We start from the raw sequence: 15,537 nt of genomic DNA, 5'->3' as shown, positions 1-15,537 counted from the left end.
CGGGTGGCAACACAAGAGATCAGAAAGGCACAGGGGAGGCATAATAAAGATTCTAAGAATTACAGCCCTGGGGTAAGGACATTTTTATGTCTATGATCTATATGTAATGAGTTTGTGCTAGGCATTTTGATTTGAAATTGATTGTGCATTAGTTATTGTCATTTATTTTCATTTATTACATTTAACCTAAAATAATAATGGAAAAAAAGTTCTATTGTGATTTGGGGGTTTTTTTGTTTTGTTTTTTACACACAAGCTCACTGCAGGTAGTGTTTTTAAACTTAAACCAAGCCTTAAAAATTTACTTCACTGGCTCCTAATAATGATCTAAACAGTACCTTGTAAAAGTTTAAAAAAATTGCATGATTATTATTTCCACTTTGTATGACATAGTATATACTACAAAATAAATAATATTATTAGAAAAAACAATTTAAATTAACAACAAGTTAAATTAATAAACTGAAGTTGCTTTGTTTTCTGTTATATCACAACTTTTAGAATATAGATTTGTTTTCTGGTCACAAATTTCTGAATTAGAAACTTTCCAACCTTCTTTTTGTGTCCCAGAACACATATTTTCATCAGCCCGGTCTTACTTTAATATCCATGTACACATCTTGATGCATTCTCAATCATCCAGGACAGTAAATCTCCAAAAGTCAGTCATTATGCAAATGTACTGTTTATAAGATTGGGGAAACCTGCAGTCAGCTGAGACTGAAGAAGTCACTTGGATGAGTGACGAAACATTTCTCCCACAAAACGCTGCGTCCAGATGAACAGAATCAACTTTTGGAGATCCATGTACACAATTTTCCACTTTTGGGGGTTGCAGGGGTTAGTGGAGGCAGTGCGTAACAGACAACTACTTCTTATGTAGGCAGATTTATCTAGGTATAAATGACTTTGTTACTGTCAAATAATAAATAAATAAATAAAATTTGTTCCATTTTCTTTAATATTCTAAAAATGCCAAAGACAATTTGACTTATGCCTGTCCACTTCAGTCCATTTCAGGTGAGTGGTGTTTGAGATCATGTCAAAACCTATGAAATTATGAATGCAGAAAAGTACTATCAGATTTTGATCAATCACGCAATACCATCTGGAAAGTGTCTGATTGGCAACAGTTTAATTTTTCACCATGACACTGATCCCAAACATGCATTGGCAAAGTGCGTGGAAAGAGAAAAATAAACAGCAAGTCCATGAATACACACTTATCAATAATAACAACTTGCAATTTATAACAAATATGCACATTGTCAAATATTTCAGGCCACAATGGGTGCTGGTCGAGGCTTGACTGTTTTGTTAATCATTTTGGGTAAGTAACTGAATACATTACAAAAAATCATAATACAGGTCTCAGAAAGAGAAAAAACTAAATGTTATTGTCCATATGCTCAGTTGCTGTTGCAAAAGCAGAAACTACGGCAACGACAACAGAAACTGCGGCTACAACAACTGGTTCAACTGCATCAATAACAACAGAAACTGCGGCAACAACAACTGGTTCAACTGCAGTAACAACAACAGAAACCGCGGCAACAACAACTGGTTCAACTGCAGTAACAACAACAGAAACTGCGGCTACAACAACTGGTTCAACTGCAGTAATAACAACAGAAACTGCGGCTACAACAACTGGTTCAACTGCAGTAACAACAACAGAAACTGCGGCTACAACAACTGGTTCAACTGCATCAATAACAACAGAAACTGCGGCAACAACAACTGGTTCAACTGCAGTAACAACAACAGAAACTGCGGCTACAACAACTGGTTCAACTGCATCAATAACAACAGAAACTGCGGCAACAACAACTGGTTCAACTGCAGTAACAACAACAGAAACTGCGGCTACAACAACTGGTTCAACTGCATCAATAACAACAGAAACTGCGGCAACAACAACTGGTTCAACTGCAGTAACAACAACAGAAACTGCGGCAACAACAACTGGTTCAACTGCAGTAACAACAACAGAAACCGCGGCAACAACAACTGGTTCAACTGCAGTAACAACAACAGAAACTGCGGCAACAACAACTGGTTCAACTGCAGTAACAACAACAGAAACTGCGGCTACAACAACTGGTTCAACTGCAGTAACAACAACAGAAACTGCGGCTACAACAACTGGTTCAACTGCATCAATAACAACAGAAACTGCGGCAACAACAACTGGTTCAACTGCAGTAACAACAACAGAAACCGCGGCAACAACAACTGTTTCAACTGCAGTAACAACAACAGAAACTGCGGCTACAACAACTGGTTCAACTGCATCAATAACAACAGAAACTGCGGCAACAACAACTGGTTCAACTGCAGTAACAACAACAGAAACTGCAGCAACAACAACTGGTTCAATTGCCCCAACAGTAACAGAAACTGCGGCAACGACAACTGGTTCAACTGCAGCAACAACACCAGAAACTGGATCAACAACAACACCTGGTTCAGCGACAACTGGTTCAACAGCAGCAACAACAACACCTGGTTCAACAGCAGCAACAACACCTGGTTCAACAAAAACACCTGGATCAACAACAACTGGTTCAACTGCAGCAACAACAACAGAATCTGCGGCAACAACAACTGGGTCAACAGCGGCAATAACAACACCTGGTTCAACAGCAGCAGCAACAACTGGTTCAACAGCGGCAACAACAACACCTGGTTCAACAGCAGCAGCAACAACTGGGTCAACAGCGGCAACAACAACACCTGCTTCAATAACAACACCCGGATCAACAACTACTGTTTCAACTGCGGCAACGACAACACAATCTGCGGCAACAACAACAAATGGTTCAACACCAGCAACAACAACTGGTTCAACAACAGTAACAACAACTGGTTCAACAACAGTAACAACAACTGGTTCAACAGCGGCAACAACAACACCTGTTTCAACGACAACTGGTTCAACACCAGCAACAACAACACCTGCTTCAATAACAACACCTGGATCAACAACTACTGTTTCAACTGCGGCAACGACAACACAATCTGCGGCAACAACAACAAATGGTTCAACAGCAGCAACAGCAGCAACAACAGAAACAACGACGATGACAACAACAACAACAACAACAACAACAACAACAGCAGCAGTGGCGGTAGTTCGTACACCAGTTGTTGTTCTTGCAGCAGTTTTGGTTAAACCCTTTGTGCCTCAACTCGAAAATAAAAATAGTCCAGAATTTATAGCACTTGCGACAGAAGTGGTAGTAGTGGTGAGTAAAATACTGAGATTCATTTTGAAGTGTTGTTAAGATTCCAGCTGATTTGAATTAATTAATTAATTTCTACTTGTTTGCTCCACACAGTATGAAATCATCTATAGACGTCGATATGGTTTGCTTTTCAGACGTGTAATTGTCATAGCATTCAGGTAAGATTTTTACTTTTGTTCATTTATGGCAACACTAATCTTATTATCAGTAATTGCAAATAATTAATGTTAATTTAACATATTTAATTAAGAATTGAGTTTTTTCTTTTTTTTTCTTTAGACAAGCTGGGACCAGAACACGAGCATCTAATACTGAAGCAGAAGTGCAGGTTGTGTTTAACAACACAATAACACCTGCACAAATCCCAGAAGCTGAAGCTGTTCAACAAACCTTAGTTGAAGCGGTGTCTAACCCCAACAACACTTTCAACCTCAGTATTGATTCAGCATCTGTCGTAGCAACCCAAATAAACAGTGAGTAAACAGAAGTCACGCATGCCACACATGAAGTGGTTTATTTTTAGGCAATATACCTGTTCATATTTAATATCATATAGGATTTATTATTTTTTGGAGCATGAATATCTTTCTAGTTATTTATTTAATTATTTTTTCAGATAAAACCAACATAATGTAATGTGTTAAACAGCAGAGGGACTCCTTTAAATGAGATCTACCATGTATAAAAACAACATTGTGTGTTTATGAAAAATGACTTTGTTTTCAACTGCTTTTTTTCTTCCTCTTTGTTTTCTACACCTGTAACAACTGCAACTGCTGAGCCAGTTTTTACAAAGCTGTTGCAGTTCACATCTGTTGGAGAGACATTTACAGCTGACTTGCTGATCTCATCATCTCCAGCATTTAAAAATAGATCATCACTGATAGTGACAACAGTAAGTTTTCTCTCTTGAAGTCAAAAAGTGGTTAAATGCATGCATTCACTTTAGCATATGGACTCACAGATCTTTGATTGTGTGTGTTTCTGCAGCTTGAACCGATCTACAATAAAACATTTTCTTCATACAACTCAATGAAAGTGACTGGATTCCGGTAATTTATTTTTTGTTTGATGACTACATATAATACATAATACACAATGAATTAATGCAAGTAAAACAATATTTGGCTTATTGATTTTGCAGAAATGGATCCATCATCACTGACATTTACATTCAGTTTGCATCTACATCAGCGCCAAATAACACTGACATTGAAAATGTTCTGATCAATGCAGCTCCAAACATAACAGCCTTCAACATTACCAATGTTGTTGTCAGTGATCCAGGTAAGCACTATTTAATATTATCACATTTTAAATTCATATTATCTCAGAACTGTTTGTTAAAGCAACACTTTGTTTCCTTTTCTTGGTATTTACAGTGGTTTCAACTACAACAACAATGACTACCCCTACAAACGCAACCACAGCAAACCTTACAAGCACCACACCAGGAACAAATACAACTACAGTGTCTACAACAGCTTCAAGTACACCTGTGAACGCTACAACACCAATCATCAGTACCCCAACAAACGCAACCACAGTTACTCCTACAACCACTACAAATGTAACAACTACAACTGTTGAGGCTGTTACAACAAAGCAGTTGCAGTTCAGAGATGTTGGAGCAACATTTACACTTGACTTAGAGAACTCATCATCTTCAGCATTTACAGAAAGAGCCAGACGGACAGTGTCAACAGTAAGTTTTGTTGCTGAAGTCAAGCAATATTTAAATGTTTGCACTCACTTATGCATAGACACTCAAAGATCAGTGATTGTGTGTGTTTCTGCAGCTCGAACCTTTCTACAAGACAACATTTCCTTCATTCCGCTCAATGAGAGTGATCAGATTCAGGCAATTAATTTTTTACATACTGATGCAATATACCAAATGTTTTATGATAGTTATAAATATTTGCGATAACTGAATGCAAGTAAACAATGTTTTTATTTTGCAGAAATGGATCCATCATTAGTGACGTTGATATTGAGTTTGCATCTACATCAGTGCCTAATAACACTGAGATTGCAAATGTTTTGATTAATGCAGCTCCAAACATAACGACCTTCAACATTAGCACAAACTCTGTTATTGTCAGTGACCCAGGTAAGCAATATTTGATATTCTCATATTTTTAAATTAATAATATCTCAGAACTGTTATGTTCAAGCAACACCTCTTTTCATTTTTTGGCATTTACAGTGGTTTTACCTACAACTGTGAGCACTACAACATCAATGATGACTACCCCTACAAACGCAACCATAGCAAATCTAACAAACACCACACCAGGAACAAATACAACTACAGTGTCTACAACAGCTTCAACTACACCTGTGAATGCTACAACACCAATGATGATTACCCCTACAAACGCAACCATAGGAAATCTTACAAACACCACACCAGGAACAAATACAACTACAGTGTCTACAACAGCTTCAACTACACCTGTGAATGCTACAACACCAATGATGATTACCCCTACAAACGTAACCACAGCAAATCTTACAAACACCACACCAGGAACAAATACAACTACAGTGTCTACAACAGCTTCAAGTACACCTGTGAACGCTACAACACCAATCATCACTACCCCAACAAACGCATCCACAGTTACTCCTACAATCACTACAACTGCAACAACTACAACTGTTGAGGCTGTTACAAAAAAGCAGTTGCAGTTCAGAGATGTTGGAGCAACATTTACGCTTGACTTAGAGAACTCATCATCTTCAGCATTTACAGAAAGAGCCAGACGGATAGTGTCAACAGTAAGTTTTGCTGTTGAAGTCAAGCAATATTTAAATGTTTGCACTCACTTATGCATAGACACTCAAAGATCAGTGATTGTGTGTGTTTCTGCAGCTCGAACCTTTCTACAAGACAACATTTCCTTCATTCCGCTCAATGAGAGTGATCAGATTCAGGCAATTAATTTTTTTACATACTGATGCAATATACCAAATGTTTTATGATAGTTATAAATATTTGCGATAACTGAATGCAAGTAAACAATGTTTTCTATTTTGCAGAAATGGATCCATCATCAGTGACGTTGATATTGAGTTTGCATCTACATCAGTGCCTAATAACACTGAGATTGCAAATGTTTTGATCAATGCAGCTCCAAACATAATGACCTTCAACATTAGCACAAACTCTGTTATTGTCAGTGACCCAGGTAAGCAATATTTGATATTCTCATATTTTTAAATTAATAATATCTCAGAACTGTTTTGTTCAAGCAACACCTCTTTTCATTTTTTGGCATTTACAGTGGTTTTACCTACAACTGTGAGCACTACAACATCAATGATGACTACCCCTACAAATGCAACCATAGCAAATCTAACAAACACCACACCAGGAACAAATACAACTACAGTGTCTACAACAGCTTCAACTACGCCTGTGAATGCTACGACACCATTGATGAATACCCCTACGAACGCAACCACAGCAAATCTTACAAACACCACACCAGGAACAAATACAACTACAGTGTCTACAACAACTGGTTCAGCTGCAGCAACAACAACAACAACATCATCAACAACAGTATCAGCACCAACGACGATGGCAACAACAACAACAACAACAGCAGCAGTGGCAGTAGTTCGAGCACCAATTGTTCTTGTTGCAGCAGTTTTGCTTCAACCCTTTGTGCCTCAACTCCAAGATAAAAACAGTCCACAATTTAAGGCACTTGAGGAGCAAGTGGTAGTAGTGGTGAGTAAAATATTAAGATGGAATATTGTTAAAATTCCAGCTGATTACAACTACATTAAAATTAATTAATTTCTGCTTGTTTGCTCCCCACAGTATGAAATCATCTATAGACGTCGATATGGTTTACTTTTCAGACGTGTAATTGTCATAGCATTCAGGTAAGATTTTTACTTTTGTTCATTTATGGCAACACTAATCTTATTATCAGTAATTGCAAATAATTAATGTTAATTTAACATATTTAATTAAGAATTGAGTTTTTTCTTTATTTTTTCTTTAGACAAGCTGGGACCAGAACACGAGCATCTAATACTGAAGCAGAAGTGCAGGTTGTGTTTAACAACACAATAACACCTGCACAAATCCCAGAAGCTGAAGCTGTTCAACAAACCTTAGTTGAAGCGGTGTCTAACCCCAACAACACTTTCAACCTCAGTATTGATTCAGCATCTGTCGTAGCAACCCAAATAAACAGTGAGTAAACAGAAGTCACGCATGCCACACATGAAGTGGTTTATTTTTAGGCAATATACCTGTTCATATTTAATATCATATAGGATTTATTATTTTTTGGAGCATGAATATCTTTCTAGTTATTTATTTAATTATTTTTTCAGATAAAACCAACATAATGTAATGTGTTAAACAGCAGAGGGACTCCTTTAAATGAGATCTATCATGTATAAAAACAACATTGTGTGTTTATGAAAAATGACTTTGTTTTCAACTGCTTTTTTTCTTCCTCTTTGTTTTCTACACCTGTAACAACTGCAACTGCTGAGCCAGGTTTTACAAAGCTGTTGCAGTTCACATCTGTTGGAGAGACATTTACAGCTGACTTGCTGATCTCATCATCTCCAGCATTTAAAAATAGATCATCACTGATAGTGACAACAGTAAGTTTTCTCTCTTGAAGTCAAAAAGTGGTTAAATGCATGCATTCACTTTAGCATATGGACTCACAGATCTTTGATTGTGTGTGTTTCTGCAGCTTGAACCGATCTACAATAAAACATTTTCTTCATACAACTCAATGAAAGTGACTGGATTCCGGTAATTTATTTTTTGTTTGATGACTACATATAATACATAATACACAATGAATTAATGCAAGTAAAACAATATTTGGCTTATTGATTTTGCAGAAATGGATCCATCATCACTGACATTTACATTCAGTTTGCATCTACATCAGCGCCAAATAACACTGACATTGAAAATGTTCTGATCAATGCAGCTCCAAACATAACAGCCTTCAACATTACCAATGTTGTTGTCAGTGATCCAGGTAAGCAATATTTAATATTATCACATTTTAAATTCATATTATCTCAGAACTGTTTGTTAAAGCAACACTTTGTTTCCTTTTCTTGGTATTTACAGTGGTTTCAACTACAACAACAATGACTACCCCTACAAACGCAACCACAGCAAACCTTACAAGCACCACACCAGGAACAAATACAACTACAGTGTCTACAACAGCTTCAAGTACACCTGTGAACGCTACAACACCAATCATCAGTACCCCAACAAACGCAACCACAGTTACTCCTACAACCACTACAAATGTAACAACTACAACTGTTGAGGCTGTTACAACAAAGCAGTTGCAGTTCAGAGATGTTGGAGCAACATTTACACTTGACTTAGAGAACTCATCATCTTCAGCATTTACAGAAAGAGCCAGACGGACAGTGTCAACAGTAAGTTTTGTTGCTGAAGTCAAGCAATATTTAAATGTTTGCACTCACTTATGCATAGACACTCAAAGATCAGTGATTGTGTGTGTTTCTGCAGCTCGAACCTTTCTACAAGACAACATTTCCTTCATTCCGCTCAATGAGAGTGATCAGATTCAGGCAATTAATTTTTTACATACTGATGCAATATACCAAATGTTTTATGATAGTTATAAATATTTGCGATAACTGAATGCAAGTAAACAATGTTTTTATTTTGCAGAAATGGATCCATCATCAGTGACGTTGATATTGAGTTTGCATCTACATCAGTGCCTAATAACACTGAGATTGCAAATGTTTTGATTAATGCAGCTCCAAACATAACGACCTTCAACATTAGCACAAACTCTGTTATTGTCAGTGACCCAGGTAAGCAATATTTGATATTCTCATATTTTTAAATTAATAATATCTCAGAACTGTTTTGTTCAAGCAACACCTCTTTTCATTTTTTGGCATTTACAGTGGTTTTACCTACAACTGTGAGCACTACAACATCAATGATGACTACCCCTACAAATGCAACCATAGCAAATCTAACAAACACCACACCAGGAACAAATACAACTACAGTGTCTACAACAGCTTCAACTACGCCTGTGAATGCTACGACACCATTGATGAATACCCCTACGAACGCAACCACAGCAAATCTTACAAACACCACACCAGGAACAAATACAACTACAGTGTCTACAACAACTGGTTCAGCTGCAGCAACAACAACAACAACATCATCAACAACAGTATCAGCACCAACGACGATGGCAACAACAACAACAACAACAGCAGCAGTGGCAGTAGTTCGAGCACCAATTGTTCTTGTTGCAGCAGTTTTGCTTCAACCCTTTGTGCCTCAACTCCAAGATAAAAACAGTCCACAATTTAAGGCACTTGAGGAGCAAGTGGTAGTAGTGGTGAGTAAAATATTAAGATGGAATATTGTTAAAATTCCAGCTGATTACAACTACATTAAAATTAATTAATTTCTGCTTGTTTGCTCCCCACAGTATGAAATCATCTATAGACGTCGATATGGTTTACTTTTCAGACGTGTAATTGTCATAGCATTCAGGTAAGATTTTTACTTTTGTTCATTTATGGCAACACTAATCTTATTATCAGTAATTGCAAATAATTAATGTTAATTTAACATATTTAATTAAGAATTGAGTTTTTTCTTTATTTTTTCTTTAGACAAGCTGGGACCAGAACACGAGCATCTAATACTGAAGCAGAAGTGCAGGTTGTGTTTAACAACACAATAACACCTGCACAAATCCCAGAAGCTGAAGCTGTTCAACAAACCTTAGTTGAAGCGGTGTCTAACCCCAACAACACTTTCAACCTCAGTATTGATTCAGCATCTGTCGTAGCAACCCAAATAAACAGTGAGTAAACAGAAGTCACGCATGCCACACATGAAGTGGTTTATTTTTAGGCAATATACCTGTTCATATTTAATATCATATAGGATTTATTATTTTTTGGAGCATGAATATCTTTCTAGTTATTTATTTAATTATTTTTTCAGATAAAACCAACATAATGTAATGTGTTAAACAGCAGAGGGACTCCTTTAAATGAGATCTACCATGTATAAAAACAACATTGTGTGTTTATGAAAAATGACTTTGTTTTCAACTGCTTTTTTTCTTCCTCTTTGTTTTCTACACCTGTAACAACTGCAACTGTTGAGCCAGGTTTTACAAAGCTGTTGCAGTTCACATCTGTTGGAGAGACATTTACAGCTGACTTGCTGATCTCATCATCTCCAGCATTTAAAAATAGATCATCACTGATAGTGACAACAGTAAGTTTTCTCTCTTGAAGTCAAAAAGTGGTTAAATGCATGCATTCACTTTAGCATATGGACTCACAGATCTTTGATTGTGTGTGTTTCTGCAGCTTGAACCGATCTACAATAAAACATTTTCTTCATACAACTCAATGAAAGTGACTGGATTCCGGTAATTTATTTTTTGTTTGATGACTACATATAATACATAATACACAATGAATTAATGCAAGTAAAACAATATTTGGCTTATTGATTTTGCAGAAATGGATCCATCATCACTGACATTTACATTCAGTTTGCATCTACATCAGCGCCAAATAACACTGACATTGAAAATGTTCTGATCAATGCAGCTCCAAACATAACAGCCTTCAACATTACCAATGTTGTTGTCAGTGATCCAGGTAAGCACTATTTAATATTATCACATTTTAAATTCATATTATCTCAGAACTGTTTGTTAAAGCAACACTTTGTTTCCTTTTCTTGGTATTTACAGTGGTTTCAACTACAACAACAATGACTACCCCTACAAACGCAACCACAGCAAACCTTACAAGCACCACACCAGGAACAAATACAACTACAGTGTCTACAACAGCTTCAAGTACACCTGTGAACGCTACAACACCAATCATCAGTACCCCAACAAACGCAACCACAGTTACTCCTACAACCACTACAAATGTAACAACTACAACTGTTGAGGCTGTTACAACAAAGCAGTTGCAGTTCAGAGATGTTGGAGCAACATTTACACTTGACTTAGAGAACTCATCATCTTCAGCATTTACAGAAAGAGCCAGACGGACAGTGTCAACAGTAAGTTTTGTTGCTGAAGTCAAGCAATATTTAAATGTTTGCACTCACTTATGCATAGACACTCAAAGATCAGTGATTGTGTGTGTTTCTGCAGCTCGAACCTTTCTACAAGACAACATTTCCTTCATTCCGCTCAATGAGAGTGATCAGATTCAGGCAATTAATTTTTTACATACTGATGCAATATACCAAATGTTTTATGATAGTTATAAATATTTGCGATAACTGAATGCAAGTAAACAATGTTTTCTATTTTGCAGAAATGGATCCATCATCAGTGACGTTAATATTGAGTTTGCATCTATATCAGTGCCCAATAACACTGAGATTGCAAATGTTTTGATCAATGCAGCTCCAAACATAGCGACCTTCAACATTAGCACAAACTCTGTTATTGTCAGTGACCCAGGTAAGCAATATTTGATATTCTCATATTTTAAAATTCATAATATCCCAGAACTGTTTGTTAAAGCAACACTTTGTTTCCTTAACTACAGCGACTCCTACAACCACTTTGACTGCAACAACTACAACTACAGCGACTCCTACAACCACTTTGACTGCAACAACTACAACTACAGCGACTCCTACAACCACTACAACTGCAGCAACTACAACTGCAGCAACTACAACTACAGCAAGTCCCACAACCACTAAAGCTGTAACAACTACAACTGCTGAGCCAGTACAAAAAAAGGCAGTGCAATTCAGATCTGTTAATGGGATATTTATAACTGACTTGCTGACGTCATCATCCACAGCTTTTAAAGAACGAGCTTCACTGATAGAGACAGCAGTAAGTTTTCTTCTAGCAGTTAAATAATACTTAAGTGTATGTATTGTGAATAATTTCAGAGTATATACTTATATTGTCATATAACAGTATTTTGATAGCATACCATTAAAAAAATGTATGGCCATCTTTTCTATCCATACATTTATGAATCCCCTCCTAAAGTCAACAATTTCTCCATTGTTTATAAGATTACACAAATTGAGATAAAGAAAAATGATATACATTATATGCAATAAACTATATACCAAAAACATTTCCACCATGATCTAAACTGAACTAAAATTCCACAGTAAATACTTCTGGTGTTTCTATTTTTTCCAACTCATTGCCATGCTTTTGCAAGTGTTTAAAGAAAAAAGATAAAACATAAAGGTGACCTGTAACCTGTATTATGCTAGCCATTCAAGAAATGGGTAGCTGGGTGACCAGAACCCCCCGAACACTATTATGTATATATATTGCACTATGATATTACATAGTCCTAATAATATGTCCCAAATGACATTGTAGTAAAGAAGCACAATCCCAAAAAGCAAAGAATACATACTTACAGTGTGTTTATTCATTTTTCTGCAGCTTAAATCTTTCTACCTGGCCAGATATCCTTCATTCCGGTCCATCAATGTGACTGCATTCAGGTAAATTGTTTATGGTACATAATTTTACAAATATTTCAAGTAAATAAAGGAAACAAAACTAAGTTTTGGGTTTTTTCGTTCACAGTAAGGGATCCATTATCAATAACATGGACATTGGATTTGCAATGTCACTGGTCCCTAATGCAAAAGAGATTGCACAAGTTTTGATTGATGCAGCCAAGATAACACCCTTCGACATTGATATCAGTTCTATTCTTGTGGACGGCATATGTAAGATATATTTAATTCAATCATGTCAAACATATTACTATGTTACAGAACAGTTTCTGAAAGAAATGCCTTTTTTTCTTTTTCTCAACATTTACAAAAGTGTCACATGGAGTGAGCCACAAGATCAGTCTCCTCACTGCTTCCTGTATGGTGCTGCTGTCATGGCTCCTGTCAGGCCAGCAATAACATCTGCGCTGATGCTCTTGTGAAATAACTTGAGGAAATGTCTCCTGTGACTGGGTATGAAAAAGGACTTTGTTCCAACTGAAAATCCACGAGGAGCTTCTGATGAAGAGCAATCATACCATGATTTAGAAGTAGCTAAAACTGAAATTAACCTTTATGTTATCTATCAATATAAACTTTAACATAATTTCCAACAAAGGTGTCATTGGTTATCAATTTATAATGTAAGTCCTGTGATAAAGTCATACTGTAAGTTATTAATATCAATGAGATCAAGTTTTAATCCATAAAGCATCTCCTCAGCTTCTGACTCTGAAGCTGAGTGAAAAAAATGAAAGTGATAATCAGGAAATCATCACCTCACCTGGCATTCATAAAATATAAGATGTGTGAAAATGTCCTCTTTGGTCACCTTTACCAGTCAATATTTAAATATATTTCTTGTATATATTGTATTCGATTATTGTATGTATTCTGTTTGTATTGTATTGGATAATTATGGTAAAAATTCTAAGTGATCCTGATACACACATTTAAAATTATTTAAAGAACTGTCCCTATAAAAATAATATAATATTAATATCACCTTTTTCTTTCTGAAGCAGGTTCTTCATAAGTCTATCATGATAAACTAAAGAAGCTTCAATTAAAGACATTGGACAAACCCTGCCTATCTTGATTTTTAAATATACTACTCTAATCAACTACTCTAATTTTTCTTTTCAAAAAAATTGATTAGGAAATACTATCATAGCACTCTTAAGACCCCTTCATAGATTTTTGATACAAGTAAAACTAAATCTAATTCTAATAATTCTCTTTTAATTTTAGGTTTACACATTGAATTAGAAGTATTTTTTGGTGAAAGAATATGGACCTCAGTCTAAAAAACAACCTCTACATATTTTATTTTTCAACCAACATTTTTCAGCATATTTAATGAGTTCAGTGAGGTAGGTGACATGATATTTTGACAGCTGTATTAGACCTATACATGTTCAAAAGAGACATTGATCTTGGGCTGAATTTGGATCAAATTACACCAAACAAACACAGCTGAATTTTCATCTACTGGTGTGATGTGATGGTACTGCAGCTTCCTCGCACAAACACGAATGCTAGTTTAATTCTAATCTAATCTAAGTTCAGGTTTATGTGCCTATCTGTCCACAGTGTACTCCATTTCGGTGGAGATAGGCTCCAGCCGAACTGATGACAATAGCATTAAGAAAACCTTCTAACCTTACCTTGCTGCTTCTTTTTTAACAACACACAATATCTCCACGCTCAAATACTGAAATTGCACATAATTTTGCATCCTTCTTAAATGTTTTATTTATACTCAGAGCCTATGAGTTGGTGCCTGAAGCCTACAGGCAGCGTTTCAGGACCCTGAGGAAATCCACTGCTCAAACATTCCTTGAGTTTGCAAGGGAAAAAGGGATACTATTTGATAGGTGGTGTCAAGCAAGCAAAGTTTCAGAGTTTAACGCACTGCGTGAACTGGTATTGTTGGAGGAATTCAAAAACTGTGTTCCTGACCGTACAGTGCTGTACCTGAATGAACAAAAAGTTGCCACTTTGCAGGAGGCAGCTGTCCTGGCAGAAGAATTCGCTTTGACGCACAAAAGCGTGTTTGTGGGTAAATCTGAATCACTCTATCATGAACAAATGAAAAAGGACACAAAGCCGCACCCTCAACAACCTAGGGGTTCCACGGGTTCCAAGTCTGATAGACAATGTTTTTACTGTCACAAAGTGGGGCATATAGTTTCTGAGTGTTTGGCTCTTCAACGTAAACAAGTGCCCCAGCAATTAAAACAAGCTAAAGGGGTTGGCCTAGTCAAGTCGCTGAACTCCCCCTCTCATGTGACCATGAGTGAACCTGATAAGTGTTTTAAACCCTTCATTTTCGATGGTTTTGTCTCCTTAACAGGGTTTCCTGGGGATCAGAAGCCCGTGAGAATACTGAGGGACACGGGTGGCTCACAATCATTTCTATTGGCCGACGTTTTGCCAGTCAGTGATGAGTCATCTTGTAACGCGAGTACAATAGTGCAAGGTATTGGGATGGCCTACATACCTGCACCATTACATTGTGTTCATGTGCAGTCGAAGTTAGCCTCTGGTTTCTTCAAGGTTGCAGTGAGAAACTCATTTCCTATTCAAGGTGTTGAGTTTATAATGGGAAATGATATTGCTGGGGACAAGGTACTCCCTGTTCCTGAAGTGGTGGATAAACCCAGCTGTATCCCAGAAGAGGATGAGCTGTTAAAATCCCACCCTGATGTGTTTTCTGTCAGTGTTCTTACCAGGTCGCAAGCTCGT

General features: G+C 36.7%; 1 protein-coding gene across 1 annotated transcript; it reads left to right on the top strand.

Moving 5' to 3' along the window:
• LOC146391354 (uncharacterized) lies at positions 1-13,868 on the top strand. The gene is made up of 36 exons (XM_084924220.1): positions 1-72; positions 1,282-1,330; positions 1,414-3,248; positions 3,342-3,406; positions 3,528-3,721; positions 4,034-4,143; positions 4,239-4,300; positions 4,393-4,535; positions 4,631-4,953; positions 5,048-5,109; positions 5,213-5,361; positions 5,458-6,032; positions 6,127-6,188; positions 6,294-6,442; positions 6,539-6,990; positions 7,084-7,148; positions 7,271-7,464; positions 7,777-7,886; positions 7,982-8,043; positions 8,136-8,278; positions 8,374-8,696; positions 8,791-8,852; positions 8,956-9,104; positions 9,201-9,652; positions 9,746-9,810; positions 9,933-10,126; positions 10,439-10,548; positions 10,644-10,705; positions 10,798-10,940; positions 11,036-11,358; positions 11,453-11,514; positions 11,619-11,767; positions 11,856-12,154; positions 12,731-12,792; positions 12,878-13,023; positions 13,124-13,868. Exons 2-36 carry the CDS (start codon positions 1,288-1,290, stop codon positions 13,207-13,209), a joined length of 7,485 nt encoding a protein of 2,494 aa, XP_084780346.1. The 5' UTR covers positions 1-72; positions 1,282-1,287; the 3' UTR covers positions 13,210-13,868.
• Positions 13,869-15,537: the final 1,669 nt, after the last annotated feature.

This window comes from Perissodus microlepis, chromosome 3 (genome assembly GCF_051167445.1).
Source record: "Perissodus microlepis isolate ML-2025 ecotype Zambia chromosome 3, ASM5116744v1, whole genome shotgun sequence".
In the NCBI taxonomy this organism is placed as follows: Eukaryota; Metazoa; Chordata; class Actinopteri; order Cichliformes; family Cichlidae; genus Perissodus; species Perissodus microlepis.
The sequence above is the reverse complement of the archived record's forward strand: the minus strand, read 5'-3'. Positions and strand labels throughout refer to the sequence as shown.

What these genes read in the sequence shown, in the direction of transcription:
- LOC146391354 (XM_084924220.1), top strand. Translation starts at nt 1,288, where the DNA reads ATGGGTGCTGGTCGAGGCTTGACTGTTTTGTTAATCATTTTGG. An exon ending in TGTTTTGTTAATCATTTTGG is followed by an intron (nt 1,331 to 1,413) that starts GTAAGTAACTGA and finishes CCATATGCTCAG; the next exon opens with TTGCTGTTGCAAAAGCAGAA. An exon ending in ATCAATGTGACTGCATTCAG is followed by an intron (nt 12,793 to 12,877) that starts GTAAATTGTTTA and finishes TTTCGTTCACAG; the next exon opens with TAAGGGATCCATTATCAATA.